The 27739-nt window shown below is 39.9% G+C and overlaps 1 protein-coding gene across 2 annotated transcripts in view; it reads right to left on the bottom strand.

Moving 5' to 3' along the window:
- Positions 1–27739, bottom strand: part of RNF144B (ring finger protein 144B) — a 170628-nt gene that overhangs the window by 28058 nt on the left and 114831 nt on the right. For both annotated transcript variants that reach the window (XM_004693310.2, XM_012732964.1), the window contains exons 3-4: positions 14423–14527; positions 3078–3138 (exon numbers count right to left, since the gene is read on the bottom strand). In XM_004693310.2, the coding sequence (XP_004693367.1) occupies positions 3078–3138; positions 14423–14527 (166 nt within the window). The remainder of the gene's footprint in view (positions 1–3077; positions 3139–14422; positions 14528–27739) is intronic.

Raw genomic sequence — 27739 nt, 5'->3', positions numbered from 1 at the left:
ATTGCAACTGAGATGGAAAAAGGCACAAAATAAAGAATGACGTAAAATTCATATACACATATAATAAAATACTTTTTTAAAAAACATATCAAATAAAGTATTTCTGGGTTAAAAGAAATAAAACCTTAATATATGATTAAATAAAAAAAAACAGAGTGGGAGCATTGCTCCAAAAATAGCTGAAGAGGAATGGGTGGTCCTCGAGAAATCAGGCCATCCACACCAAAACTTCCAAGAAAGCTGAGGACAGCAGAGTTCACAGATACCAGGACAACACATTCCAATTTTACTTCACTTTTTATGGAGAAAACACTTGGTACAAAGATGGCACTTCAACCATGTCTAAGAGACTCTAAGCACTGTGATAATGAATAACACAAACATCCAAGTACAGACTCACGAACCTACCAATACTTACAGTTATTGCAAGTAAAATATGGGTCACAAGACACTAGGAAATGTGCTTACGGTCCAAAGATGGATCATCTTAACCTAATGTTCAAAAGAACCAGTAGATTCTAAAAACAAGCAAAAGTCTAGCATTAATCATCAGGCCTGGGCTTTGAGAACCAGTAGAAAGTAAAGCAGTAATCACCAACACATGCCAAGGATGGTATTCCCTTTGCTTTGTTAACATTGGCAGACTGACACAGAAAGAAAAACCCACAAACACCAGGGCAGCGAATGGAAAAGCTACAGATGGATGGAAAGAGGATTCATAGAATAACCCATCCAGGCCAAATGGCATTTCTCTGCCTTGTGTAAATAGTGATGACTTGGGTCCAATAGTACTCAAAAGATTTTTTCCTCACAAAGACTCAAACATAGACAACTAGGCAAGACAGTCATATGTGTGACATAAAGCAGGAGAATTAAAACACTGGATGTCAAACTGAGGAAAGATTGGTAGCGAGCAAGAACTAGAAAAAACATTAATTTTTCTCTTTTCTTTCTTCTTCATCTGTCAGCATTTACATGTTTATAAAACTTGGGGTTAAATTTGCACCCCTCTATACATGCTACTGCTTCACTCACCCTCCTCCAAACCTCCTGTGCCAATGTCCTACCCCCTCTTTCTTCCTCTTCCCCCCTTAAGTCCCCCCCCCACTACCATTTCCACTAGTAAACAGTCTATTTTTCACTAAGCCTATGTTGTTTGGTTATTTATATAAATTTTATAAGTAAGATACAGAGTTGCCACAGTGATTCTACATTTTTTCAGACAACGATCTCTACAATTCTATCTCAGAGTGCAGTCAATGAGTTTATTTTCTGCCAGTTGGTCATTTACCCCACTCATAACATTAGCATTTAATGCATCTCAAGATCTGCTTCTCAACAGTTCCACATAAAATTATGTTCCTGGACTAGGCCTCAAATTTACCAAGCTGGTGAATTTTATACTTGAGGTGGATTTGAAATCTAGCATCTAAAAATGAGGTATATAATTTAGACAAAGGTAACCTCAATCAAGTAATCTCCACTATGTAACACTGTATTAATGTAAACTTATTCTTACTCCTAATAATAATTACTTATAACATATGGCAGTGACAAATTACGTGATTAGAAATTGTCTTCCCTAGTCATCTAAGATCAACATATCTTGCTCTTGATTTACTTGATATAAAATGAGTTGAACCAGATTTAACATTACCTCAGTACTTTATAGTAATAAAAAATGCTGAATTGAATTTATACTTATATTTAAAATTACAGTTTTACAGGTTAATAGTTCCTCAAAAATTCAACATAAAATTACCACATGGCCCACTCCTAGCTGTATACCCAAAAGGATTTAAAGCAGGGATTCAAAAGGCACTGGTACCTCAAGGTTCGTTACTGACAACAGTCAAATGCAGTGCCATCAACATACGACGAATAAGCATGTGGTATTCTTCAATATTCTTCAATGATGGAAGAGAAATGCAGTTCTGATATTTGTACAATAAGGAAGAACTTTCAAAATATTCTGCTAAGTGAAATAAGCCAGCCCCCAAAGGAAAATGTTGCATGAAGTCCTAAATGCACACAAACAGAAAATAGAGATACCAGTGGGTAGGAGGAGAGGGGAGTGGTGACTTATTGCTTAATAGAGTTTGGGATGATAAAAGTTTTGGAAATAGATACAAGTTTTGAATAACTAATTGTGGTGATGGTTGTACTATCTATATTTTTAATGATTTATTTATGTGTATAAAAGCTAGGTGTAGGCCTGAGTACCGGAAGAATAAGAGGATTCACCAGAGACAGAGTGGAATAGGGAGCAGAATAGGAGAACTCACTGAAATACACTTCTGAGGGAAGACAGGTGAGGTCTGCTGCACCATGTGGGTCAGCTCCCTGACCAGAGAGAGGTGACCCACATGGCATGGCAGATCTCTCCTGACCTACCCACTGCTCTCCTCAGCAGTGTACTTCAGTACATGCCTGTTCTGCTTCCCACTCTCTCTCTGGTGAATCCACTCACATCCAACTCCTCTGACCCATACCCCAGTTCTGTATGTATAAATAAATAAATCTTTAAAAAAAAAAAAGTGTAAGTACTGAAAGCTAGAAAAATCATTCCATCCAAAATCAGAAAGAAAACTAGCCTGATACATAGTAAACCACATTACAATAATATCCTCAGCTGTCACTCTGGTTACAAATGTAGGATTAAAGGAAAAGATAATACATATTACATATTAAACAGAGCAATAAAAAAGTGCTTGGACTGATGAATGTTTTAAAGTGGTCCTCAGCAGTGGGAAAAGTGGTTTTAAGATTTATGTTGAGGGTCACTCTTTTGTTAATACTGTTTTTGTGAAACTATTCAACTTTTACAGAACTTGTATCATGAATCAAATTAATAATGCAGACCAACCAAAAGTTCTACTTCCTGTTATCCTGCACGTGTTTCTGGCTGTGGCTAAGAAAGTTCAAATTTCAGATTGAAGTTACTCTTCACCCCTTTCTGTGTGTCCTCATGGCTTCCTCAACAGCTCACAACTGCCTTAACGGTCCATGCAGGTTCCTGGAAAGATGACACCTGTCAAACGCTAGTTCATCATCAAGATAAAAAGGAGAGTGCATACCTCGTTCAAATTTTAAACGCTGATAAAGCTGAAACTGATCCACAGGCACCAAACAGGCAATCTGAAATCAAAGACAATAGAAAGATGAGATTTCAGTCCTCACAGACTCCCTAGCTAACAGTCTTTGAATACTTCTGCTCCTTATTGGCTCTCTATGCTCTATGCCATTTCTCTACCCTGCTGAAGTCACCTAGGAGTGCCACAGCATGCAGGGAGCCCCTTCAACTCATACATCAGCATCCACACCTGTGTTGGTTCTTTCAAATTATTTGCATACCTAGAGAAAGATGCTCCTTTCTCGCTGTAGTGCTTCAAGAAATGTTTTCAAGATTACAGTTCTAGTTCTAGCATCCTTAACCAACAGGGTCAAGGCAAATAGTATCCTGGGAATTAGGAAAACACCTAGGTTATGTTTGGACTGTTATATGGCACAAAGGAAATGTGGACACCAGGGCTAATGAGAAGCAAGTTTAATGGACCAGTGCTGGCTCAGTGGATTCCCATCCCAAGGTTGAGCCCCCTTTGTAGGAATTCAGGGGCTTATATACACTTTTGAGTTTCTACAAGATTCCAGCTGTACATGGCCAGATATGACATGGCTACATACCAAGAGATGAGTTGTATAGTTGCACACCAAGGAGTGAGTAAAAGCTGAGTAAAGGGTCAGTAGTGATGGGGACCCCCAGGCCCAGTAGTCATGGTACCCCCCCAGCCCCAGTTCATCCTGCCTCATGGTCTAACATGAAGCAAGATATGTATCAGGGACTACTTTGCATACCAGGTACTGAGCCAAAGGTTATGACTAAGGTCCTCAGGCTGCTTATTTCAGTCACCTTGCTTCAGGAATAATACCCCCTAAGCAATGGATAAATAGTCTCCTCTGACAAAAATCACCTCATAGGGCCCTTGAGTATCATATCATGCCTTACCACCCAGAGCTAGAAATGAAAATATTTAAGGTATTTTCTGTAGTTCATCTCCCAATTCCATTTCAGATGACAATAGGAACCAAAGTCTTCCCAGTCAAAAAACAGTGATTCATAGCTAACCAAATGACATTTCAGATTAATAATTTTTAAATTGCATTCCAAAGACAGATGCAGGAAAAACTGGTCTTAAACTGGCATTCTAAAAATAAAATAACTCCATTGACGTCAACATGTAAGTAGACTGACATTGCTGAAATGATTTATAACGAGAAAACTGAAGGAAGTGATATTAGGGTCCCAGGCTCCCAGCAAATCGATACAGGACACAGTGTTAACCTCGCCAATTCTAACAGTAAAGAATTGCATGATTTTAATATGAAATATATTTAGGTGAAAGCTATTGCAATTAATGGAAGTCAGCCTTGAGAAAACCAAACCCCCCCCAAAAAAAATGCAGCTAACATGGTACAAATAATATACCACATTTTAAAAGGCATGCAAAATCAAATTCCGTCTCCCACCAAAAAAACAAACAAACAAACAAACAAAAAACCTCAATTTGTTTATTTTGCAAATGAATGAAACTAAGTTAGCTAAAATGTAGGGGAAAGATCATAAAACAGTCAGTTCACTCTTCTCCATTCCAAGTAAGTTTGGTAAAACATGAATTTAATTTAATTATCATGGGAGGATAATGTTGCTCTTTCATCTGACAACTAAAATACAGGTTGCTTCACAATCATTGTAAAATTTGTGTTTAACTTTGTTATGGATATTTTATCATCATTTTTTTTTTTAAGTAGGATGAGACTTTCATCCTACTGTGTCCTGTATCAATTTGCTGGGAGCCTGGGGCCCTAATATCACTTCCTTCAATTTTCCAAGTTATAAATCGTTTCAGCAATGTCAGTCTACAGCTTTGTCTCATCTGTTATAGTAATTAGATGTCTTTCTGGGAAGTGTCCTGATAAAATGCAAATTTGGTGGCCTTCCTGGCCACCCACAGGGTTAAACTGCAGAACTATGAAGCTATCCTCAGCCACTTCAGCAGGAGTTCGATAACCCAACCAGCTGACCCACCTGGGACAGCATATCGCTCCTATCTTGACCACTGCTCCCCTCAGCAATGTGTTTCAGTCCTTCTGGCTATTCTGCTCCCCTCTCTGTCTCTGGTGAACCCTCTCACCCACCACACCTCTGGTCTGTAACCCAGTTCTTGTATGCATAAATAAATAAATCTTTTTAAAAAATAAAATTTGGAGACAGAATGGGAATGTAGGGGATTAAGGAATTAGGCATTAAGCTCAATTCCTGACTTTGTCACTGATTCACAGTAGGTGGAGGGCAAATAATCTATTATTACCTGGGTTCCTGGGATGATGACATCTGGTATGGAGAGATCTCAGTAGCATGCTATAAATCTATTCTTAAAACCTCCCCCAAAGCGATTTGAGGTCTTTGATTTTATGGGACAATCCTGTAACCACCACCCCCACTTAAAAATAGTTTTGGGACTGACGAAGATCTTATTCAAACCTTTTAAAGTCAATCCTTAAACATTTTTTTTCAATGTTAGCCAATTTACATAACATCTAAGTCAAAAATAGGTTACGGGGGCCCTCCCTGGTGGCGCAGCGGGTTAAAGCACTGCACTGAGAAACTAAAGCCACCTCCGCATGAGTTCGATTCCCACCTGCCCCAGAGGTGACCACATGGCGTGGCAGACCTCTCCTGACCCGCCCGCTGCTCCACTCAGCAGTGTACTTCCTCGATCTGCCTGTTCTGCTCCCTGCTCTGTCTCTGGTGAATCCTCTCACCCTCCGCATCTCTGGCCTGCACCCCAGTTCTGTACGAATAAATAAATCTTTAAAAAAAAAAAAATAGGTTACGGTAGACAAAGTAAACTGGAGACAATATTTCAGATAATGATGACATGCTAATGAGAAAGTGAGATAAAAAGGTAACAACAGTAGAGGTGAGTGTTTCATTTTATATTAAAAAGATCAATTTTATCAGCGTACACAGAACTGCCAGTAGAAGTCTCTGACCTCTATTTTTTCATGTCTTACTCTGCTATGAATCTTTTATTTGCTATTTCATAAATCAAAGGTGTGTATAAAATCGAGCATTCATAAGATAAACCAAAATATTCTATTTCTTACCCTGCCCTTTTAGAATAAAGAAATACACTGCTAAGTGAGGCAGCAGGCAAGACAGAAGTCTGCTTGCCACAGGTGAGACAGCTCCCTGACCTGGGAATCTAACTTAGTCCCCTGTGGTGACTGCACTGATACTTAACTCCTAGACTTCTAAGAAGACCCACCTCTATTGATAAATCTTGCCTATAATAGTTATTAATACCATATTACTTAATGATGATCTATTTCATCCCTCATTCTGTACTTGTTAATTAAAATTCTATTATTTCTTCCTCCCCTTTCCTTTATTTATTTTAATCAGTATAAACTACCGATACTTATTCATTCATTGAGTTATAACCCATAACTGGCCCGATCAATCAAGTAGTAAGAAGCAAAAGTCTCTAAATAACTTCTCAACTATTAAGAGGATCTCTTCCCTCAGGTCAACTGATGAAAAAGGCCTTAAATTGATTAAAAGGTATTTTAATTTTTTTTAATTTACATGTGCTAAGTTACATGTTAAAAAGAAATAACTCTCTCCTATCCAAGCATGAAAAATGACTGTTCCTCCTCATCATCCTAAAATTTATTTCTAAAGAGAAAACGAAATTAAATCAAAGAGAGAATAAATTTAGCTATATTTTAATTGCAAAAGAATACAATCAAAACAATAAAGAGCTACAAATTGCCTATAATCACTTTTCTTCTGTAAAAAATGACCCTAGGCCCTCCCTGGTGGCGCAGCAGGTTAAAGCACAGCATTAAGAAGCTAAAGCCAATTCAACATGAGTTCAATCCCGCCAGTCCTGGAGGTGACCCACATGACGGCAGACCTTTCCTGACCCTCCCGCTGCTCCCCTCATGGTATACTTTGTCAATCTACCTCTTCTGCTCCCCACTCTGTCTCTGGTGAATCCTCTCACCCACCACATCTCTGGCCTGTACCCCAGTTCTATAAGCATAAATAAATAAACCTTTAGAAAAAAAATACCCAGTTGCTACTCTGTTGATAGTCACTCTAACTTCACTCCACTAACAGTAGAGTGGACACAGGGAATTGAAGATATACCAACAAGTGGTATATTTTATACTCATAGTATAAAATACTACTTTTATACTATTTTATATTCCCTGAATATATCATCACAGAATATAAATCAACATTAATATTATAGTCACTGACTATAGCTGGCATCTATGACTGAGAAGTGAGGTAACCCATTCTTAGCCATTTTTAACTGCGACCCTGGTATCTGAGCAGACATTACCACCTACAGTGACATCAGCCATACAAAACCCAAACAAAGTAGGACACGGGCAATGCACACAGTGGAATGATTTGCCAGAGAAACATCTATATTGAAGAGCCTAAGTAAAATGTCATTTACTCAGGAAAATGAAGTAGTTAAAATGAAGTCACTAGGGACCGAATACTTACAGGTGCTACGAGGGTCTGGAAGCAGGCGAGAAGGGGAACAAACCTAGACTTGACTTAGGGTTGTTCCTTTAAATCCCCCTCCTGCTACAGTTGCTTTTAAAACCTGAAGGAACAGTTCAAAGACCACAACAGATCACCATATTTCGAGATGCAACTGACTACTAATCCCATTACCATGACAAGGTTTGGGCAATTTTGGAGGTGCCATACTTTGCAAAAATACAGGCAAGAGGGCCCACCCTGGTGGCACAACAGATTGAAGTGCAGTACTATGAAGCTGTCTGCAGCTGCTTCAGCACAAGTTTGACCCCCAGCCAGGGAGCTGACCCACATGGCGCAGCAGACATCACCTGCCTCACCCACTGCTCCCCTCAGCAGTGCACTTCATTAATCTGCCTGTTCTGCTCCCTGATGTCTCTGGCGAGTCCTCTCACCATCCCTGTACCTCTGGCCTGTACCCCAGTTCTGTATGCATAAATAAAGCTTTAAAAAAACATATAGGAGGGCTCTCCCTGGTGGCACAACAGGTTAAAGAACCGTGCCATGAAGCCCTCTGAAGCCACTGCAGCACGAGTTTGATCCCCAGCCAGGGAGCTGACCCATATGGCTGGCAGACCTCTCCTGACCCACCCGCTGCTCCCCTCAGCAGTGTATTTCAGTAGATCTCCCTGTTCTGGTCCCCACTCTGTCTCTGGTAAATCCTCTCACCCACCATACCTCTGGCCTGTACCCCAATTCTGTAAGGATAAGTAAATAAATCTTTAAAAAGGCAAGAGATGCAGGACTAGTCTTATGGCTCAGTGTCCTCTCAAACCAGCACAGAAACTGAGAATGTCTCGGGGTGTGGGGGGTGGTGGTGGAAATAAACGTTGTTTAAAGACCTGCCTGCTGCTCCCCTCAGCAGTGTACTTCATCCATCTGCCTGTTCTGCTCCCCACTCTGTCTCTGGTGAACTCCCTCACTGCCCCTGCACCTCTGGCCTGTACCCCAGTTCTGTATGCATAAATAAATCTTTAAAAACAAAAAAGGAGGGCCCTCCCTAGTGGCGCAGCGGGTTAAAGCACAGCCCAAAGAAGCTTAAGCCACTTCCGCATGAGTTCGATCCCCGCCTGCCCCAGAGAAGATCCACATGGCACGGCAGACCTCTCCTGGCCCGCCCGCTGCCCCCCTCAGCAGTGTACCTCGTTGATCTGCCTGTTCTGCTCCCCACTCTGTCTCTGGTGAAGCCTCTCACCCTCTGCATCTCTGGCCTATACCCCAGTTCTGTACGAATAAATAAATAAATCTTTAAAAAATAAAAAATTAAAATTAAAAAAAAAAAGGAAAGAAAAGTCCTTTCAGCTAAAAAATTGTTTGGAAAAAAAAAGATTCTGGTGTGGTACAGTCTATATCCTTCATGTTAACACTGCTAAAGAAACCTTTCCCCAGAGTTTTACACTTCTCCACCCAATGCGTGTTGCAGCCAGAGGTGATTACAAACACACGCAGTCCCTTCCCATTCAGACCCTTCGGCCACAGTGGCAAGGTCACAGTTAACTTGCCTGGACAACCTCATCTCTCCTGTGCCCCACCTTAGCACTGTGATAATGGGAAGAAAAAGTTTTAAGAAATGTCAGGTGCGAGGAAAACGTGAATATTGGTCATTTCAGCACCTCTGCCAAATCCACTGTAAATAAACATGCAGTGAGTAAAAGACCTTGCTGATGCAAATGCAGCTTCAAATTTCTTCTACTCCATCCCCCACCCCTCTTCCCTAGCGCCCCACCCCAAACTCTTTCCGTAGATACTCTGGAATCCCCATTCCTGGCAAGAGAAGCCTTCCTCTGGTGCTGTGGCATGAGCAGAACCAGCAGGCTGGCTTTGCAGTGTCCCGGGCTTGGAAGGAGGATTGCGGATAAGAAGCTGCTTCCTGGCCTCCGCTGCCAGCTGGTAGTGGGAGGAAGTTGAATTTCCCAAGTTGTGTAATGCTTATTGCTGCTCAAACCAGTTACGTGCTTGCCACTCAAACCTTACACGTTCCAGACTAGTGGTGCGGATTCTCCAGGCCGTACTTGCGACTTTCCCACATACTGCAAAGTTGCTGCTCTCATTACTCATCATCGCCTCTTTCACAAGGCTAACTCCAAGCACAGGCCATGTCTTAGGTATTGCTGTTAGAACAAACAATCTGGGTCCCACCTTTCATAATTCCGTATTGGACAAGATCCCTGGGTCATGTACATTGAAAAGGCCCTGCAGAGCAACAGCTGAAAGTACCGGATGATGCAAGAGAGGAAAGTCTGATTTTTCCCTGGCTCCCAGCGGGTGCTTCTCCAGCCACACTTCCTCCAAGTCACCGCCTCCACCAGCTTCCACAACACTGAAGAGGAAGCTGCCTCTTCTCCAGTTTCCTGCATCAGCAAATAGTACTTGAATGGGGCATTTCAATACTTTGCTGATGAAGCTATTTTTGTTAAATAGTAGTTGAGAGGCAGACAGCTGAGTCCACGTGGAAGCATTAAGAAGGCAGACGGGACCTAAATCCAGCAGGATTTAGACTCACAGAACAGAGTCAGCGGCACAAGCAAGTCCTGCACCAGGAAAGACTTTGGAGGAAAGAGCTGAAGTTCCTGAAATCCTCTGAAGATAAAGAACAGCGATATTTAAGTGCAATTTATGAGACTATGAATGATGAAGGGCCATATATAAACAGCAGCAGCAGAAAGGAACTTGAGCTTTAACCAGAATTATTTTTGACAGGGAAGTGTGTACCTCTAATCATAAGATTTTATTTATTTATGCATACAGAACTGGGGTACAGACCAGAGGTGCAGGGGGTGGTGAGAGGATTCACCAGAGACAGAGTGGGGAGCAGGACAGGCAGACTGACAAAGTACACTGCTGAGGGGAGCAGCGGGCGAGACAGGGGAGGTCTGTTGTGCCATGTGGGTCACCTCCAGGGCAGGGATCGAACTTGCACTAAAGCGTCCATGGCTTGACTTAGCTTCACAGTGCAGCACTCCAATCCACTGCGCCACCAGGGAGGGCACTAATCAATTATTTTTTAAAAGTCAGAGGAAGTAGTCATGGAGATAGAAAATGGTCAAGCTAATAGCTTTGGAAAAGGCCCCTCAGGATACACTCCATAGTATCTAAGTTTAGAGCAATAGATTACAGTAGTAAGTATATAAAAGGACAGATAGATGGAAAGCAAATCAGAAAGGAAATTGATACAGCCCAAGTTCATGTGTGTTTGGTATTTGTTTTGAAAGGATTGGCCCTATATAAACTGAAGAAGTTAGCCATATCTCCAGTGTCTTATATTCATTCTTCAATCCAAAATAACCACAAAGTGGCAAATTGTTAACAGTTAAGGATATTTGTTTACTATATATGACTATCCATATTCCATCAGGCACAGTAAGGCAAAGATTAGAGAAATGGCCCATGAATGATTTATAGCATCTTTTTACTCATTTCTTGGGAAACAGATTTTAGAGAATCTAAGGAATATCTTAGTTTACTCTGGAATATGGTTTATGTGGATTTATTTATGTTTATGTGGATTTGTTTGATTTTAATGAAACCTAAAAATAAATAATTTCTTTTCAGAATCAAACCAAGTAAGTAGAACTCGAATTAGGAAAATGTAAATGAGTATGTATATAGTGGGAAAGGATAAGGACTTAAAAAGAGAGGGGAAATGTCTGCATAAGAAAAGCAGAAAAGGCCCTCCCTGGTGGCACAGTGGGTTAAGGCACCACTAAGAAGTTAAAGCAGCTTCTGCTTGAGTTCGATCCCCACCCCGGAGGTGACCCACGTGGCACGGCAGAACTCTCCTCACCTGCCTGCAGCTCCCCTCAGCAGTGCACTTCGTTGATCTGCCTGTTCTGCTCCCTACTCTGTCTCTGATGAATCCTCTCACTGCTCCTGTACCTCTGGCCTGTACCCCAATTCTGTGTGCATAAATAAATAAATCTTAAAAAAAAAAGAAAAGAAAAGCAGAAAAGTCAGCTTTATTCTAGAGATTTACAAGACAAAGCAAAGGCCGGTCTTTACTCACTTGTCTGAACACCTAATTCCTAATATGTGCTAGCTAGTTTTGATGGTCACTAGAGACCCTACAGGGAGAACACTTGCAACCCAATTTTCTGGAATGATGGAAATGTTCTATTCCATCTATTTTTTTTCCATTTTGTTAAAAATATTTATTTTAAAAAATACAGTTGTCATATCTAGTTGCACATTATTAACACAGCTATATAGTTTTGAACTTCAGTAAATTGCTGTAGGACTTTATCTTAAAGTCAGCTTGCAATTATACAAATTATACAAATTGCAATTATACAAATTCTTCTGTCAGTTCTTACATAAAATAGGTTTTTAACATTACCATCTTTCTATGATGTTGTTCAAGCCACTGTGCATGTGGCTACTGAGAACCTTCAAAGTGTTGAGTGCAACCAAAGGATTGAACTTTAAAGCGGACTCAATGTTGACTCACTTAAATATAAGTAGCCACAGGTAGTGGTCTGTTAGCACAAGTCCAGAATATCACACTGTGATTCATTTCAAAGCCTGGCTTTAAGACTTTATCAAGTGGGCCCTGCCTGGTGCCACAAAGCATTGCAAGTGAGCTGCAGCCGCTTCAGTGTGAGTGCGATCCCCCACCCTGAAGGTGATCCACATGGTGCAACAGACCTCTCCTGTCTTGCCCGCTGCTCCCCTTAGCAGTGAATTTCAGCAGATATGCCGGTTCTGCTCCCCACTGTGTCTCTAGTGAATCCTCTCACCTCCCCTGCACCTCTCACTTATACCCCAGTTCTGTATGCATAAATAAATACATTTTAAAAAAAAAACTTTATCAAGCAATTCATTTATGTTGAACAGATTTTTCATACAGGAGTCAAGTTAACCAGACGCAGCTCTCACTGCCTGCCAGATGGCACGCTTACCGTGGTCAGAATGATCTGACTCATGGTAAGTTTCCTTCTCTTGGCTAGGTCAGAAGTTTCAGGATGAGTGCACTAGGCCTGCCTCATTCACCTCTATCCTGGTCTTGGAACAAGCCCTCCATGCTAAGCACTCTTAACACTCAATTGTTGACTAATATTACATATTCACTTTGCTTTGAATAGCTGAGTCTCGCTTTAATTTTTTTTTTAATTGAGGAAACACTGGTTTACAATACTGTGTGATTTGGAGGTGCAAGATAACACCCTTCAGATGTATATCACCATACCACACTATCCGCCAAGGCCCCCATATTCTGTCTATTCAACCCCCTTCCTGATCTGCTCCGCTACCCCCTCTGAGACTCACTTTAAAAATCATTTCCAAGGTGCACAGATCAACAGTGTTCTTGGTAGCTGACCTAATATTTCCCCACTTTAGTTTCCTCCTACCCATTACTCACACCAAAGTAAACAATTACCTCTGGCCACAAGATTTACATATTCATGATTGCGTGTTATAAAAAACTCAATTATTTCATGATTTCCTTAAAGTGAGTCACATCTAAACTATCATTTCTGCCTTTTAGCCTTCCTTGAAAAATAAATCAAGCTCTCCTGCCCTACTTAGCTGAACACAGATCCCAGTTACAGACTGGTTAGGAATGATCTACATCTTTCTCACTATTTTGCTTACAATCCACATATATTACATATATATTGACACACATTATTGATATTGAGCTTCCTATTATCCAACTAATTCTACCTTTAAAGTCATGAGATTGGGGTGGTAGGAAAGAATTGGATTAGAATTCTACTGTTCCTGACTTTTTCATTTTAAGATTTATTTATTTATACATATAAATTCTGGGGTACAGGGCAGAAGTGTGGGGGTGGTGAGAGGATTCACCAGAGACAGAGTGGAGAATAGAGCAGCACTGCTTGAAATACACTGCTGAGGGGAGCAGCGGGTGAGACAGGAGACTTCTGCTGTGCCATGTGGGTCAGTTCCCTGGCCGGGGATTGAACTCAAGCTACACTGGCTATGGATAGTTTCATAGTGCTGCGCTTAATCCCTCGCACCACCAGGGAGTCCTGATTCCTGCTTTTTAGTTATGTGCTCCTGAACAAATTGCTTAAACCCTGTGGGCCTCTGCATTTGTGGAAAGGATCCAATAATAAACTATGAAAGCAAGCAGAAAGAGGTCTAGAGCACAGTAGGTATGCTGTTTTTGGTGAATGAATAACCTATTTCATCTCTGTCTTGGGACCTCTTTTACAGGCTTATAAACTCCCTGAGAATGAGCAATAGTTCACTAAGTTCCCACTTAAAGAAAGCAGGATCTGAAGATTAAAAGCCACATTAAGGCAAGTACAGATCATGGATTGAACAAAGGAAAGAGATAAATCAGCCTTAAGAAAATGGCAGAACAAACTCAAAAACCACATTTGTGAGGCTTGCTAAAGGTCAAATGAAAAGTATTTCTCTACACTTTGGAAATGGCTCAATTCAGCTTAGCTTGGTAAATCATCATAGTTTATAAAATCTACTGTGGCTAAGCTGACTTCTATCGTGCAAGTACTGTCTTTAACAGATTCAAATCACAAGGCCACTCACTCTTCAGTCTCCAAACCTTACAATTAATAAATTTGATTCCTAGCACATTAGTGTATTCTAAAGCTTCTTCAACGCTGAGATAGCATCTTAAAATAGAATGGAGGTAAATAACAGCTTTAACAGTTTGTATGATGAATCCAAAGTTAGACAGCAGTAAACAATGCTTTTAAAATCTAGCCTTTGTATTTTGTTTCTAGACTCCCTGGTAGGAAAATACACAAGGAGACAAGACCCCAGTAAATCATGTCAGCAGAAAAGAAGGCAAATAGTGGCACTCATCCATACCTCGGCTTCCTGCAGGGTCCCATGGTTTAGGCACACCATATCAGGGCAGGTGATAGGAGACCCACAGCCCTCTCGGATTGCCAACTGCATGTACTGTTTCAAGCACTGGAAGTTAAGAAGAAACAAGACAATTACCCATTGCATCCAACTAGTACAGTGATTACATAACAAAGCACCACTGGCTCTTCTTCCTTAATTGGTAGTGCTTGGGGTTCTTGTACTCAGGAAACATAAGTTATCACAAGTGTGAATACTGAGAGCCATCACTTTGGAAAGAATGCAGAGACAGACGATTAATTATGTATGACTCCAGCCTAAGAAGACTGGGTTTATTCCAGGCAATAAGTCAAATTCCTGTATATGCACACATTTTATCCACCATAAATTGGGAAAAGAAACTCTTATACTTAATGGCACTACACAGATGAATCTCAAGCTTTTTTGTTTGCTTGAGATCCATTTTTAACTTTTTTTAATGTTTTTAATTTTTACAACATTCATTTTTGTGCAATGCATGCTTTTTTCATCTCAGTTGCAATCCCCGTGGATGTCCCTCCACCAGCTCACCCATGTGCCATCACCATAGTCCCGTGTGCTCTTCCCAGCCCTGTTTTGACCCAGGAGTGTAAGAGATCAGGGGAAAAAAAGTAATTGTAAGAAAGTAAAAACTAAAATAAACAAACAACTATAAACCAGAGACCTTCTACCATGGGATGAGCGGAATAAGAGCAAAAGTCTTCTTTCTTTCCTTTTTTTTTTTTTTCAATTTACATGACTTTCCAGTTTCATTTTTACCTAGTAGTCCTCTTATCTCAAAGCTTACCTAAAAATAGTGTTTTTGGGCTTCTTTAAATACATACACACCTGGAAAAAGTACTGTCCAGTTGGGAAAAGCCAAGTGACAGCCTGCTGACTGTAAGAACAATTTGGGAGGTGACCTTTCCCAAATGACAGATGTTAGCGGATGTTATGACGAGGAGGTCTGAGTCGAAAAGGAAATGGCCACATGGACAAAGAAGAAATTGGAGAGGGATAAAAAGAAACTCAGAAAAGAGGGAGAAGGAGAACCCAAGGACAAACTTGGTCCACACGTTGCCCATTGCGGCTGGATCTTGGGGAGAGAAAAGAGGTATATGAATGAGAGGAGAGAGAAGGATAATATTAGGGAGACCTCTAGCTCCTCCTTTCAACCTGTCTCCACATACATTAAATTGAAGGTAGAAAATAAAACTTGAAAAAGTCCAAAAGTTGGCTCCTCGATTTCTACTAATTTCTTATCATCAGTTAGCTTTTTCCTTAGGATTGATGAAAATACTCCAGTTCAAATGGCTGAGTTAAATAACCCAGAAGATACAAATTGGCCAATATTTAGGGACTCTTAGGAAGTGGTGGTTACTTACAATTTTATTTGGATTTTCCAAATTTAGATACCTACCACCTGCAGTATTAAAAATATTATCACTGTACCAAATTTTTATAAGTTTAGCTTTAAATAAATTATATGGCCAGAATACCAATGGCATACTTGTAAAATCTATTTTCATTGATCAGTTTCATTTCCCCATCTAAAAATAAAACTAACATCATGTTTATATTATTTCCGAAAAATAATCATTTCTTTGATTGAAATTCTGCTATTATGTACTAATGAAACAATGCCTAGGGCAACCCACTGAAACCAGTTTTGTTATTTCAATAACAAAATAATAACAAAAGTCAATAATTCTCATCTCATAGAGTCCATTTTAAAAATAATTTTATCAAGGTTTGCAACACTTTCGGGTAAATAGCTTCACACTTAACAAATGTACATACCCACATTACACATGCATTACCTAGTTAACCCCCTCTACCTGGTTTAACTTCTCACCTCCACCTGCTTCATCTTTAGTAACCACCACTCAGAATTTGTTTGTTTGGTTGCATTTTACCTGTTCCTTTGTTTTGTTTCTTTATATTCTACCTATGAGTGAAATCATACTGCATTCTTTCTCCTTCTGACCTATTTTACTTAGCATAATCCCATTAAAATCCATCCATGTTGTCACAAAAGGCAAGATTTTGACATATTTATCCATTTTTTATAATGTTCACCACAGACAAAAAAAAAAAAACTTTAGAAAATAACCAAAATATCCCATATAGAACTTAAAGTATGCCAAATTTGTACAGTGGAGTGATGAAGAATCATGAAAAATGGATTCTAATGACAAAACTAAAGGACAAGCTCTAAAGTCTTTTCTGCATCATGGGCAAGTCATTAATCATCCTAGTGACAGCATTCTCAATTATAAAATGAGACAAAACCACATGTCGCCTTCTCTCAGGGAACCGGAGAGTCTTCTGTGAGGGTTTATACAGGAAAGAACAATGGGAGAGTGAAGAGAGGTATGGAAAAGAGAAGGGTAGTTATGAACAGATGTTTCTAAATTGTAGGCAGGCATGCAGAAATGCACAAACAGGTGTGATACCTGTGTCAGGTAGGGTGGGGAGGGGAGGTAAGGCGAAAATAGGTATCGTTGGGGTGAAGTTGGTAACCATATGTGCCAATTAGTCCAGAGATGAAATGGATCACTAGGATCTTGGATGCTTCTAGATACAGGTGATGGGTTTCTGATATCAAAGAAGACAGCCTCGTTGGCTTCAAGTGGAGTTGGTGAACTGTGGACCTAGGTTATCTCATCCTTAGCTTAGGGGGAAATAGTTAATGACCAAAAAGACTTCTATAGGTCTTGAGGATCTGGTTTACTGGCATCATTCCTGGTACAATGCTAGACACTATAATGGACACTTAATAATGCAGAACAACACTGCTCCACCTTAGTGCATAACTACATCACAATGTCTCAAGTGTGCCTAAGTAATATCTTATGTTGAGGCCAATATTCTGTTTGTGCAGGTGAACAATGAATAAAGTCTTCTTTGTTGGATGTGGTTGAGTTAAATTATTAGTACAATTCAAGATGATTTCTCCCAATGCAAAATGCCAAAGAATTCTGATTTGGAAAGACATTTAATGATTTGGGGGAAAAGATTGTATAAATCAATAATCTATAGCTGGACAGTAAGTTGTTTTCTAGTCTGGTATGATCTAAGAATTTTTTCATGAGGTGTTTACAGTGCTGTATATGATTCAAAAGTCTAAGTTCACATCTCTTCACATGTCCTACAATATGACATCTACCACCAGGGTACCCACAGTCCTCCACCATAGTCCATTGGTTTCCTTCCCTCTTCCCTCTCCCCCCTTTTCCATTCCACCTCTCATCTTCTTAATTTTATGGTCAGATTTCCAGGGTTTGTTTCTGATTTGGCTTTGTCTAATCCTTCATTGTGTTTCTCCACATGCCACAAATGAATGAAACCATCTGGTATTTCTCTTTCTCCTTCTAGCTTATTTTACTTAGCATTATCCCCTCCAATTTTATCCAGGTTGTCTCAAATGGCAAGAGTTCATAGTCTTTTTGTTTTTATACAACTGAGTATTACTCTACTGTGTGTGTGTGTGTGTGTGTGTGTGTGTGTGTGTGTGTGTGAGAGAGAGAGAGAGAGAGAGAGAGAGAGAGACATCTTAATCCACTCACCTGCGGTTTGGCCTTACACTGTTTCCATAACTTGGCCATTGCAAATAGTGTTACAATCTATATAGGAATGCATATATCCCTCTGAATTCATGTTTTTGTATTCTTTGGATAGATACCTAAGAGTGTAATTGCTGGATGATATCCTAGAGCTATGTTTAATATTTTGAGAAACATGTATGCTCTTTTCCAGGGCCCAGACCAGTCTGCATTCCCACCAACAGTATAAAAGAATTGGTCTCTTTTCTTCCCCCATGCTACCAGCTGTTGTTTCTGGCCTTTTTGATATGGGCTATTCTCACTGGTGTAAGATGGTATCTCAGTGTTTTGATTTGCATTTCCCTTATGGTAAGTGATGATGAACATGTTCTCGAGACTGTTGGCATCTGTATGTCGTTTTTGGGAAATTGTCTATTTAGCTCTTTTACCCACTTTGGGTTTCTTTGTTGTTGTTATTGATTTATATGAGTTATTTGTAGATCTTGGACATTAGCCCCTGTCAAATGTGTGATATGCAAATATTTTCTCCCTTTTTTTTTTAATTTTTTTCACTGTACAGACACTTTCTAGTTTGGTGTGGTTCCACTCTTTGTTTATTTTGCTTTCATTTTCCTTGCTGTTAAAGAGTCGAGTCCTCAAAGACACCCACGATGTCCTAAAAGGTTTGCCTCTATTTTTTTTCTATGCATTTTATGGCTTCTAAGTCTTACATCCAAGTCTTTAATCCATTTGAGTTAGTTTTTGTACATAATGTAAGATTATGGTTTCATTTCATTCTTTTGCACATAACTGTCCAGTTTTTTCAACACCATTTATTGAAGAGACTTTCCTTTCACCAGTATATGCTCTTGGCTCCTCTGTTTTCGATTAACGATCCATACATGTGTGGGTTTACTTCCGGGCTCTCAATTCTATTCTTTTGGCCTGTGTGTCTATTTTTTTGAACCTAAACTTTTTTTTTTTTAACAAAACTCCTTCCTGAAACCTTGGCTTTTTAACAAATATGGTATTATAGATAAGGATCACCTTCATAACACTTTGCTAACCACAGAATACATCAGGGGACTGAAAAAAAAAAATCTGGCACCAGATGATTTAAAAACGGCTTTAAAAAGTGATAAGTATAATTAAAAAGAGACCTGGGTTTTACAGTTCTCATTTACAGTTTAATCTTTAAGCTTTTCTTATTCAAAAAAGACACTCTTGCCTTATTCCCAACTCTAGCTTGATGCTTAGACTATCTGCTCTCAGAGCACCCCAATACCCAGCTAGTCCAGGGCTTTTCTTTCTATTTTAGTAATATCAGTTGATAACATTGTAGGTTTCCAGTTCATACCTCATCAAATGAATGTTGTTGCACCATCACCACAATACCAATAACCTTCCAGCACATTCCACTAGACCCCTCCACCCTTTGTAACCCAGTCCCCACTATGGTAACCTAAGCTCTTCAGTGCAATCCCAAGTTTGTTTTGGTTTGATTTTGTCTGTTCCTGTGCTTGATTTTGTATATTCCACAAAAGAATATGTCTTTCTCCTCCTGAATAATTTCTCTAAGCATAATCTCCACTTCCAGTTCTAGCCACGTTGCTATAAATGGCAAGATTTCATCTTTTGTAACTAAGTAGTATTCCGTTGTGCATATATATCACTTCTTCTTTGTCCGTTTATCTGCCTGTAGGTGCCTATTTGTCCGTTGTAAATAGGTGCACAGTACTTTCTAAGCTGGCTACAGGGGACATTCTTGGGAAACTGTGAGTTCTCCATGGCAAGGTTTCATTTGTTTATTGTATGTTACTTTAATGGCATTAATAAATGCATGCTTGAATCATCTCAGGAACTACCCCATTTCCACTCAATTTCTTTTTTTAAGATTTATTTATTCATGCATACAGAACTGGGGAACAGGCCAGAGGTGTGGTAGGTGAGAGGATTCACCAGAGACAGAGAGTGGGGAGCAGAACAGGCAGAATGGCTGAAATACAATGCTGAGGGGTGCAGCAGAAGGATCAGGAGCGGTCTGCTGCGCTGTGTGGGTCAGCTCCAAGGCTGGGGATCGAACTCTTGCTGCAGTGGCTTCGTAGAGCTTCATAATGTGGTGCTTTAACCCCTTGCACTCAATTTCATTGCTCACACTTTTGTTGGTGGAATAGTGCTGCTTCATCATGTCAATGTCCCAGGCAAATGAATGAACAATGGCAGTATCTGGGCCCAGTGAATGGTCTACAAGTCAAGGTTTTGGGTGATTCCAACACAGAGAAGTGGCAAGATCACTGAATTAACATTTGTTCACTGAAATACCACACACTCAAAACCTAATTGCAAAAAGTGATTTAGTGGAAACATCACAGTAATGTTAAAATATAAATTATAGAGGTCTACCATTTTAGTTATTAGTTTATACATTTAGTATAATACTCTTTTTGTTTAAGTATTAAGCCCTAAATGAGTTTATACACTGGATTGTTTCTAAATAAGTTTAAGTGGAGCTATAATAAAAGCAGTTCTATGTGCCCTCAGCCTCCAGGAGTTTCCTGGTGTTAATATGATCCGGGTACTTCACTGTCCTGTTTGGCCTCTTGAATCCCATCATCTTTATTATCAATCATCTTTTAAGTTTTTTAATTCCTCATTTGTTATTTCTTCTGTGTTCATTTTCATATTTTTTAACTGAGGTAATATGGGTAACACTATAATTAGGGGTAAAATATACTTATGACACTTTTCTTATGTATGTCCACACACCAAGCACACAGCACACGGAGTTACCCAAGTCCTCCACCACAGTCCTTTGGGTGTCCCCCCTGCCCCCCCATTCTGTCCTCCCTCTCCAGCAGTCTTCATTCTACAATCAGACTTCTAGCATTTGTTACTGGTTGGGTTTATCTGTTTTTGTTTCACTCGATTCCATATATGGAATAGATGAAATATTCCAGCTAGTATTTGTCTTTCTCCTTCTGGCTTACTCTGCCTTGTACAAGTCCCTCCAGTTTTATCCATGTTTTCATAAAAGCAAGGTTTCTTTTTATCATTTTTTAGAGCTGAATGGTATTCCATTGTGTACATACCACCTCTCTCTACTGTACTCATCTGTCCTTAGATATTTAAACCTGGCTATTGTAAATAGTGCTATAATTAGCATAAGAGTGCATGGACCTCTTCAAATTAGAGTTTTTGCATTCTTCAGGAGAAACCTAGGCGTGTACTTGCTGGATGATATCATAAATCTACTTGTAATATCTTGAGAACCCTCCATACTATTTTCCTTCAAAGCTGGAACAGTCTACACGCTCACCCACAGCATACAAGGGCTTCTTTTCTGCTATTTCTTTTTTCAAATACTCAAGTGATTTCTGTTTTCCTTGTTGATTCTCAGTAAGTCAATGAATCCCACATTTGTCCTTCCTGGCCAGACCTCTCCTTTTGCTCTCCAAAACTATATATATCTATCAAACTGGATACTTAATATCCACACCCTAAGATGGCTCACAGGCAATAAATATAAACCTAAATTTATGACCCTCCTTCCTAAATCTAGTCTTGATCGCATTTTCTGCTCTCCAAAAGGCATTTCCACCCACTCACTTGTACAACCCAGAATTCTGGGAGGCATTTAAGACACTCATGACACTCTTTCATACCCTTAGATGCAATTAATGCCTCCCAGATTTCTATACGTGGCTGGCAAATTACCACCTCACACTTTCCAGAGCTTTGGATCCTACCTTCCTCAACATACCAACACCTGCTTCCACACCATCCCAGGCTTCAGTAAATGGAACCACCAGAAATTATTCAACTGCTTAGCCCAAAACAACACAAAGGAGTGTCATCCTTAATGCCTCTTTTCTTCTAGCTCCACAACTAAAACTTGTCTCAAATATAACCACTTCTCACCACTCCCACTGCAATTCAAACCTCCCTCTTCTATTTCAAGCACCCCTGAAGGAGCTTCCTGACTAGTCTCTTGGTTTCTGTTCCACACAGCAGCCGGGTGCTTTTTATAGAGCTTTTCAAAATATAAATCATATTTTATTCTCCTGCCAAAACTCTCCAATGAATTTGCATCTCATTTAAATTGTTTCCCAAGCCCCTTATCTGGCTCACAAGTTCCTACATGCTCTAACTACCTACAGCCTTGACCTCATTTCTACCACATCCCCCCTTTCTTGAGCTGTGGACCTTCTTGTTATTCCTTTAATGTGTCAAGATACTCTTGCTGCTTTGTCCTTTGTTGGTGTGTGCTATTTCCTCACTCTGGAATGTTCTTCCTCCACATAGTTCATTTTCAGTTCACTCAGGACTTTGCTTAAAGTTAACCCTTAATGTTAGGCCCTCCCTGGCTAAGAAGACCAACTTGCTCTGCCTATCAGGCCTCCTGACACTGCTTTATTTCCCTACGAGCACTTACCACTACTATGACTATCTAGTACGGACTGACTTATCATAACTCTGAGAAGGCAACTGGAAATGCAGGGATTCTGTCCTGTTCCCTGAAGAATCCAGAAACATTTAGAAGGAACTATAGAACATATTGAACATGATTTAGTAAGTCCTCTCAGTCCCATTAATCAACACAATTCACCTCCACCAATCTCTTCTGTCATAACCATAGACAACCTACCATTACCTCTTCTCACTTTGGCTTCTGTATTAGCCCTGTGGCTGGTCTCCTCAATCTGTTTTTGTCTCTCTCATTAATTCTACATGCTGCAGGCAAAAATAATTTTTTTTTTTTAATTCAAGTCTCGTCCCCTCTCTTTACTGCTTAAAACCCTTGCCCACGTTATCAGAAATCTGTGATTAAAACTTTGTCTCCATCTTAGACTGGTAAAAGAACTAGGGAGAATACACCTGAGGGAAAAAATCAAATGCTGTACAAAACTGAGCAAGGAAGTAAGAAATTGAATTAATGTAAAAATTAAAAATAAGTCTCCATCAAAAAAGGAACTCTCCTGCACTGCTGGTGGGAATGCAAATTAGCATAAGCACTATGGAAAACTGTCTGCAGGTTCCTCAAATTGCTAAACATGGAGCTTCCATATGACCCAGCAATCCCACTCCTAGGTATCTACCCAAAAGACACAAAAACAAAGTTTCAAAAAGATACTGCACCCCCATGTTTATTGCGGCATTACTTATGATTGGAAAGACATGGAAACAGCCCAAATGCCCAAAAGTGGATGGCTGGATCAAAAAGATGTGGTACATAAACATAATGGAATATTACTCAGCAACCAAAAAAAAGAGACACATGTCCTTTGCAGCAACATGGATGGAGCTGGAAAAGATTATGCTTGGTGAAATAAGCAAGAAAGAAAAGGGAAAATACCAGATGGTTTTACTCATAGCAGGAGTATAACGGACCAGATGAGAGAATAATAATAATAATAATGAACAGTTATATACCAGAGATAATTTATGGGGTTTGAGTGGGGAATGGGATCAAAAACAGAGGGAAATGCACTGGACTTTGGTGATGGCACATGGGTGATTTGGTGATGGGAAACCCAAGGGGATTACAACTGAGATGGAAAAAAGCACAAAATGATGTAAAAATAAATTATTATTATATTATTATTATTTTAAATAAATAAGTCTCCATCACCATTCACAACCAATTATGGCAGGAGGAGATTACACTTTAGTCAGTTAGGTCAAAGTTTCCCCAGCAGAGGGCAGGACTCTGAAGAAAAAGATATAAGCAGATATGTTTTTATTGGGAGAGTGGACAAGACAGTATACACTGTGGGATGCATAAGGAAAGGCTTCCTTAAGGAGGAGTCCTGGGCAAAGGGGTATTTCAACAGGAGAGTAGAGAACCTTAAAGATAACAGTTGCCACCTTAACGATGTTACTGACACTACTTTTCAGACCTTAATGCCCACTGCACATCACTCAAGGATCCTGTTAAGAAGGCAAACTCTGATCCATCTCCACAGTCCTTGGTGCTCTTTCCTCCCATTCTGACCTCTCTCACTGCCTCTCCCCTGCTGTATGCCTCAGATCTATGGTCACCTTGCAAGTTTGCCCGGTCACCTTGCAAGTTTGCCCCCCCCCACCTTGTTTGGTTTCTCTATATTCCAAATATAAGTGAAACCATCTGGTATTTATCTTTCTTCTTCTGACTTATTTCAATGAGCATAATCCCTTTCTAGCTCCAGAATGTTGACACAAAGGGCATGTGTTTATCTTTTTGATTGCTGAGTAGTATTCCATTGTGTATATATACAACATCATCTTGATTCAATCATCTGGGATGCTATGGTGGTGGGAGATCTACAGGAACTACACAAGAAATCAAATACTGTCCAAGCATTAACAATAGTGTATGACAATTAATTAATTGAAGTAATTGATTTTAAAAATGCAAAATCTAACTTAGGAGATCTGAAATGGGATCTAAATCTCTCTCCTTATAAGCTCCTAAGTTATGTGGCTCCAGCTAGTACACAGACCAAACTTTTGAGTAGTAAAGTTTAAGAAAAGACTCTCTATACCAGATGTTTAATGGAATCATCTGGTAAGCTTTTCAAATATCCAATGCTCAGGCCAAACTGTGGACCAAATGGCTTAGAATTTCTAAGGAAAAGATTTTATGTATGTGTGTGCAAATATTTGTGTTTGTGCTGCACCTTTTAGTTTTTTCTGGAAGAGGAGACTAAGGCCCACTTTGTACATTTGAGAACAGTCACTCAATACAGGAGGATTAAACCTAGGTCCCAGTCAAAAGTATCTCCAATTCCTACTAAGCAAGAATGATCAAACACTTCTATCTTTATCTCAAGTGATCATAAACATCTAAATTACGAAACCCCATGTCAGAAATAGCTCTGAAGAGAAATCCATTGGAAATAATCTAGCCTGATCCAGTCCTCATAATAAAGCCAATGAAATCTGCTAAACTGAAAGAACACTGCAATCAAAGCACCAGAAAGCTCTGCTTTAGCATGAGTAATTTAGACACTGCTCCACTGACCTTCCAGAGCCTTTCTCTTTCATCCCACCTATGCTAACTTTTTAGCAGAAAGAGACCCCAACTCATACACTAGTGCTAAAGAGAACCATCTGTGCCACTTTACACACAGTCTACCCAGAAATGCAATCGATGGTTCCAGGAGAAAGAAAACAAGAAAGTTTGCCAAGTTTACATCCTTCCATTTCCTCCAAAGAAACATTAGACCTCAGAACAGCCAACTCTCCACTGGCTCCAAGGTCGCAGCCAACAGGCAGGATGGACAGAGAGAACAAGCACACCCAGATTACACATCAACATGTTCCAACGAACTCATTTGTCCGTTTCTTCCTTCTGATCTGTGCTCTTAAAGAGTCCTATTTAGGCCCTCCCTAGTGGCGCAGCGGGTTAAAGCACAGCACTAAGAAGCTTAAGCCACTTCCGCATGAGTTCGATCCCCGCCTGCCCCGGAGATGACCACCTGGCGTGGCAGACCTCTCCTGACCCGCCCACTGCTCCCCTCAGCAGTGTACTTCGTCGATCTACCTGTTCTGCTCCCCACTCTGTCTCTGGTGAATCCTCTTACCCTCCGCATCTCTGGCCTGTGCCCCAGTTCTGTACGAATAAATAAATAAATCTTAAAAAAAAAAAAAAGTCCTATTTAAACACTCAAACAAACCTTCGACTGTCACAGAATGCTCACAAAGTCTCAGCAACACAGAAGGGAACAAACCCCAAGTGAACAAAGGGTCAGGAAACTCTTTCAGGAGCCTCTCTGGTGGCCTAAGGGTTAAATCTCAGTGTTATTACTGCCAAGACCCGAGTTTGATCCCTGGCCAGGGAGCTGACCCACGTGGTGCAGCAGATCTCTCCTGTCTCGCCCACTGCTCCCCTTGGCAGTGGATTTCAGTCAATTCACATGCTCTTTTCCTCACTGTCTCTGGTGAATCCTCTCACCACCACACCCATGCCCCCCTGCACACACCTCTGGCCTATGCCTCAGTTCTTCTATGCACATGCATGCATTCATGTGAGCACACACACACACACAAAACTCTTTCAACCATAAAGTAGGGCCGCACAGGTCATGTGTATAAGACAACCATTTCAACCAACTGGAGCAGACACACTGAAGGATGTGATACTTTTGATCTACTATGGAATTCATAGTGTTAAAACTACACCATGCAAAGGGTAGAAGGACGAATGGATGGGCAAGTATATAAAAAAGTAAGCAGAAGAAAAAAGTGAATGATAGAATCCAAGACATGGTAGGAAGACAGCTACTCATTGCTGAAATTCCTTGTGAATGTTTGAGATTTTTTCACAGCAATCTGGAAAGAAAAGGAAAATTTCACCAAATCTGATTCTAATGTTCCTTGAAACAGGAATCATCTGTATTCTATTTGAGATAAGACCCCAATATCTGCATGACTATTAAATCCACTGCTTGAATAAATTATAGTGAGTTTATTAATTAAATTAATGATTATCTAAATTTTTGAAGCATTTGAATTTGAAATACTGAATTTTTGAATACTTGACATTTTGTTTTAATTTTTCTGAAAAAGTTTTATTGAAATATAATTCTATATCAGGACATTAATCTTAAAGACAAGTCAGTAGTCACCAAAAATTTGAATTTGATCCTCCTTTGTGGCTAAAGTATTGAAATCTCAGCACCATCAAGCTATCACCAGCCACTGCAGCACCAGTTCTAACCCTGCCCAGGGAGGTGACCCAAGTGGCTCAGCAGACCTCTCCTGTCTCATCCGCTGCTCCCCTCAGCAGTGCATTTCATTCAATCCACCTGTTCTGCTCTCTATTCTGTCTCTAGTAAATCCTCACACCTTCCTCCAAACCCCCTACCTCTGGCCTGCACCCCAGTTCTTGTTTTTCTACAGGTAGTCTTCAATACACAAGGGTGTGTACATAAGATCATTCATTACGGAAATCAAGCAAGAAAACACTAACCTAGTTCAAGGTTTCAAGTTCCTCGTTTGTCCAAGAAGTAAAGAGACCCGCCAAAGGGAATATACCATTTTAATAGTAGAGTGGGAAGCAGAACTTCAGATTTCCCAATCGATATACCTAAACCTGCTAATTGCTTAAGCTCTTCTCTTTATTTTTCTTGTTCTCATTGTACTCGCATGAAACTTCATGTTTCTGCAATTATTGTACAGACACAACTGTGAGGACAACTAGTTCTCTAACACAATTTTCCTCTTCTCAGTTCCCACCAAGTCAACTTTTACTCTGCATTTTCCTGTCTGTGCATCCCCAGACATCTGCTGTATTTGCAAGTTTATACAATACTTCTGAAAAAATTCCACTGAATACTTGAAATTTTTGAAAATAATATAAACATCCTTTTATACTACATAACTGAAGCTAACTCATCGTAACTACATTTATTTTTCCTGCAGCATAAAACTTGAAAAGCCAGCATGCAAAATAGCTCACATCAACAACCCCCAGGCTGGACAACAGTGATCTGTTGGTTTCCTCGGGAAGATCCTGTTTCTCTACATGATGGCGTTGTACTTTCTGATGAGAAGAGAGCTAAGCCATAAGCAAAAACTTCCATTTTGGCTCCATTTACAAAGTAGAGTTTACTAGATTTGGGAAACATGAATTCTGAAACAGTAGAAAGGTTAGACAGTGACAAATGGTGATTAGCTGGAATAGGCTGAATCTTGTTTTATTTGAAATTAGTTTGAAATGATTGTGTAAGTTGCTCTGCAGAAAAATGATAATAGTCTACTTCTAAACTACATTTTT

This window comes from Condylura cristata, unplaced genomic scaffold, assembly GCF_000260355.1.
Source record: "Condylura cristata isolate star-nosed mole 26May11 unplaced genomic scaffold, ConCri1.0 scaffold00037, whole genome shotgun sequence".
NCBI classification, from domain to species: domain Eukaryota; kingdom Metazoa; phylum Chordata; class Mammalia; order Eulipotyphla; family Talpidae; genus Condylura; species Condylura cristata.
Note: the sequence above shows the minus strand (reverse complement) of the source record. Positions and strands in the feature narration are given on the sequence as shown.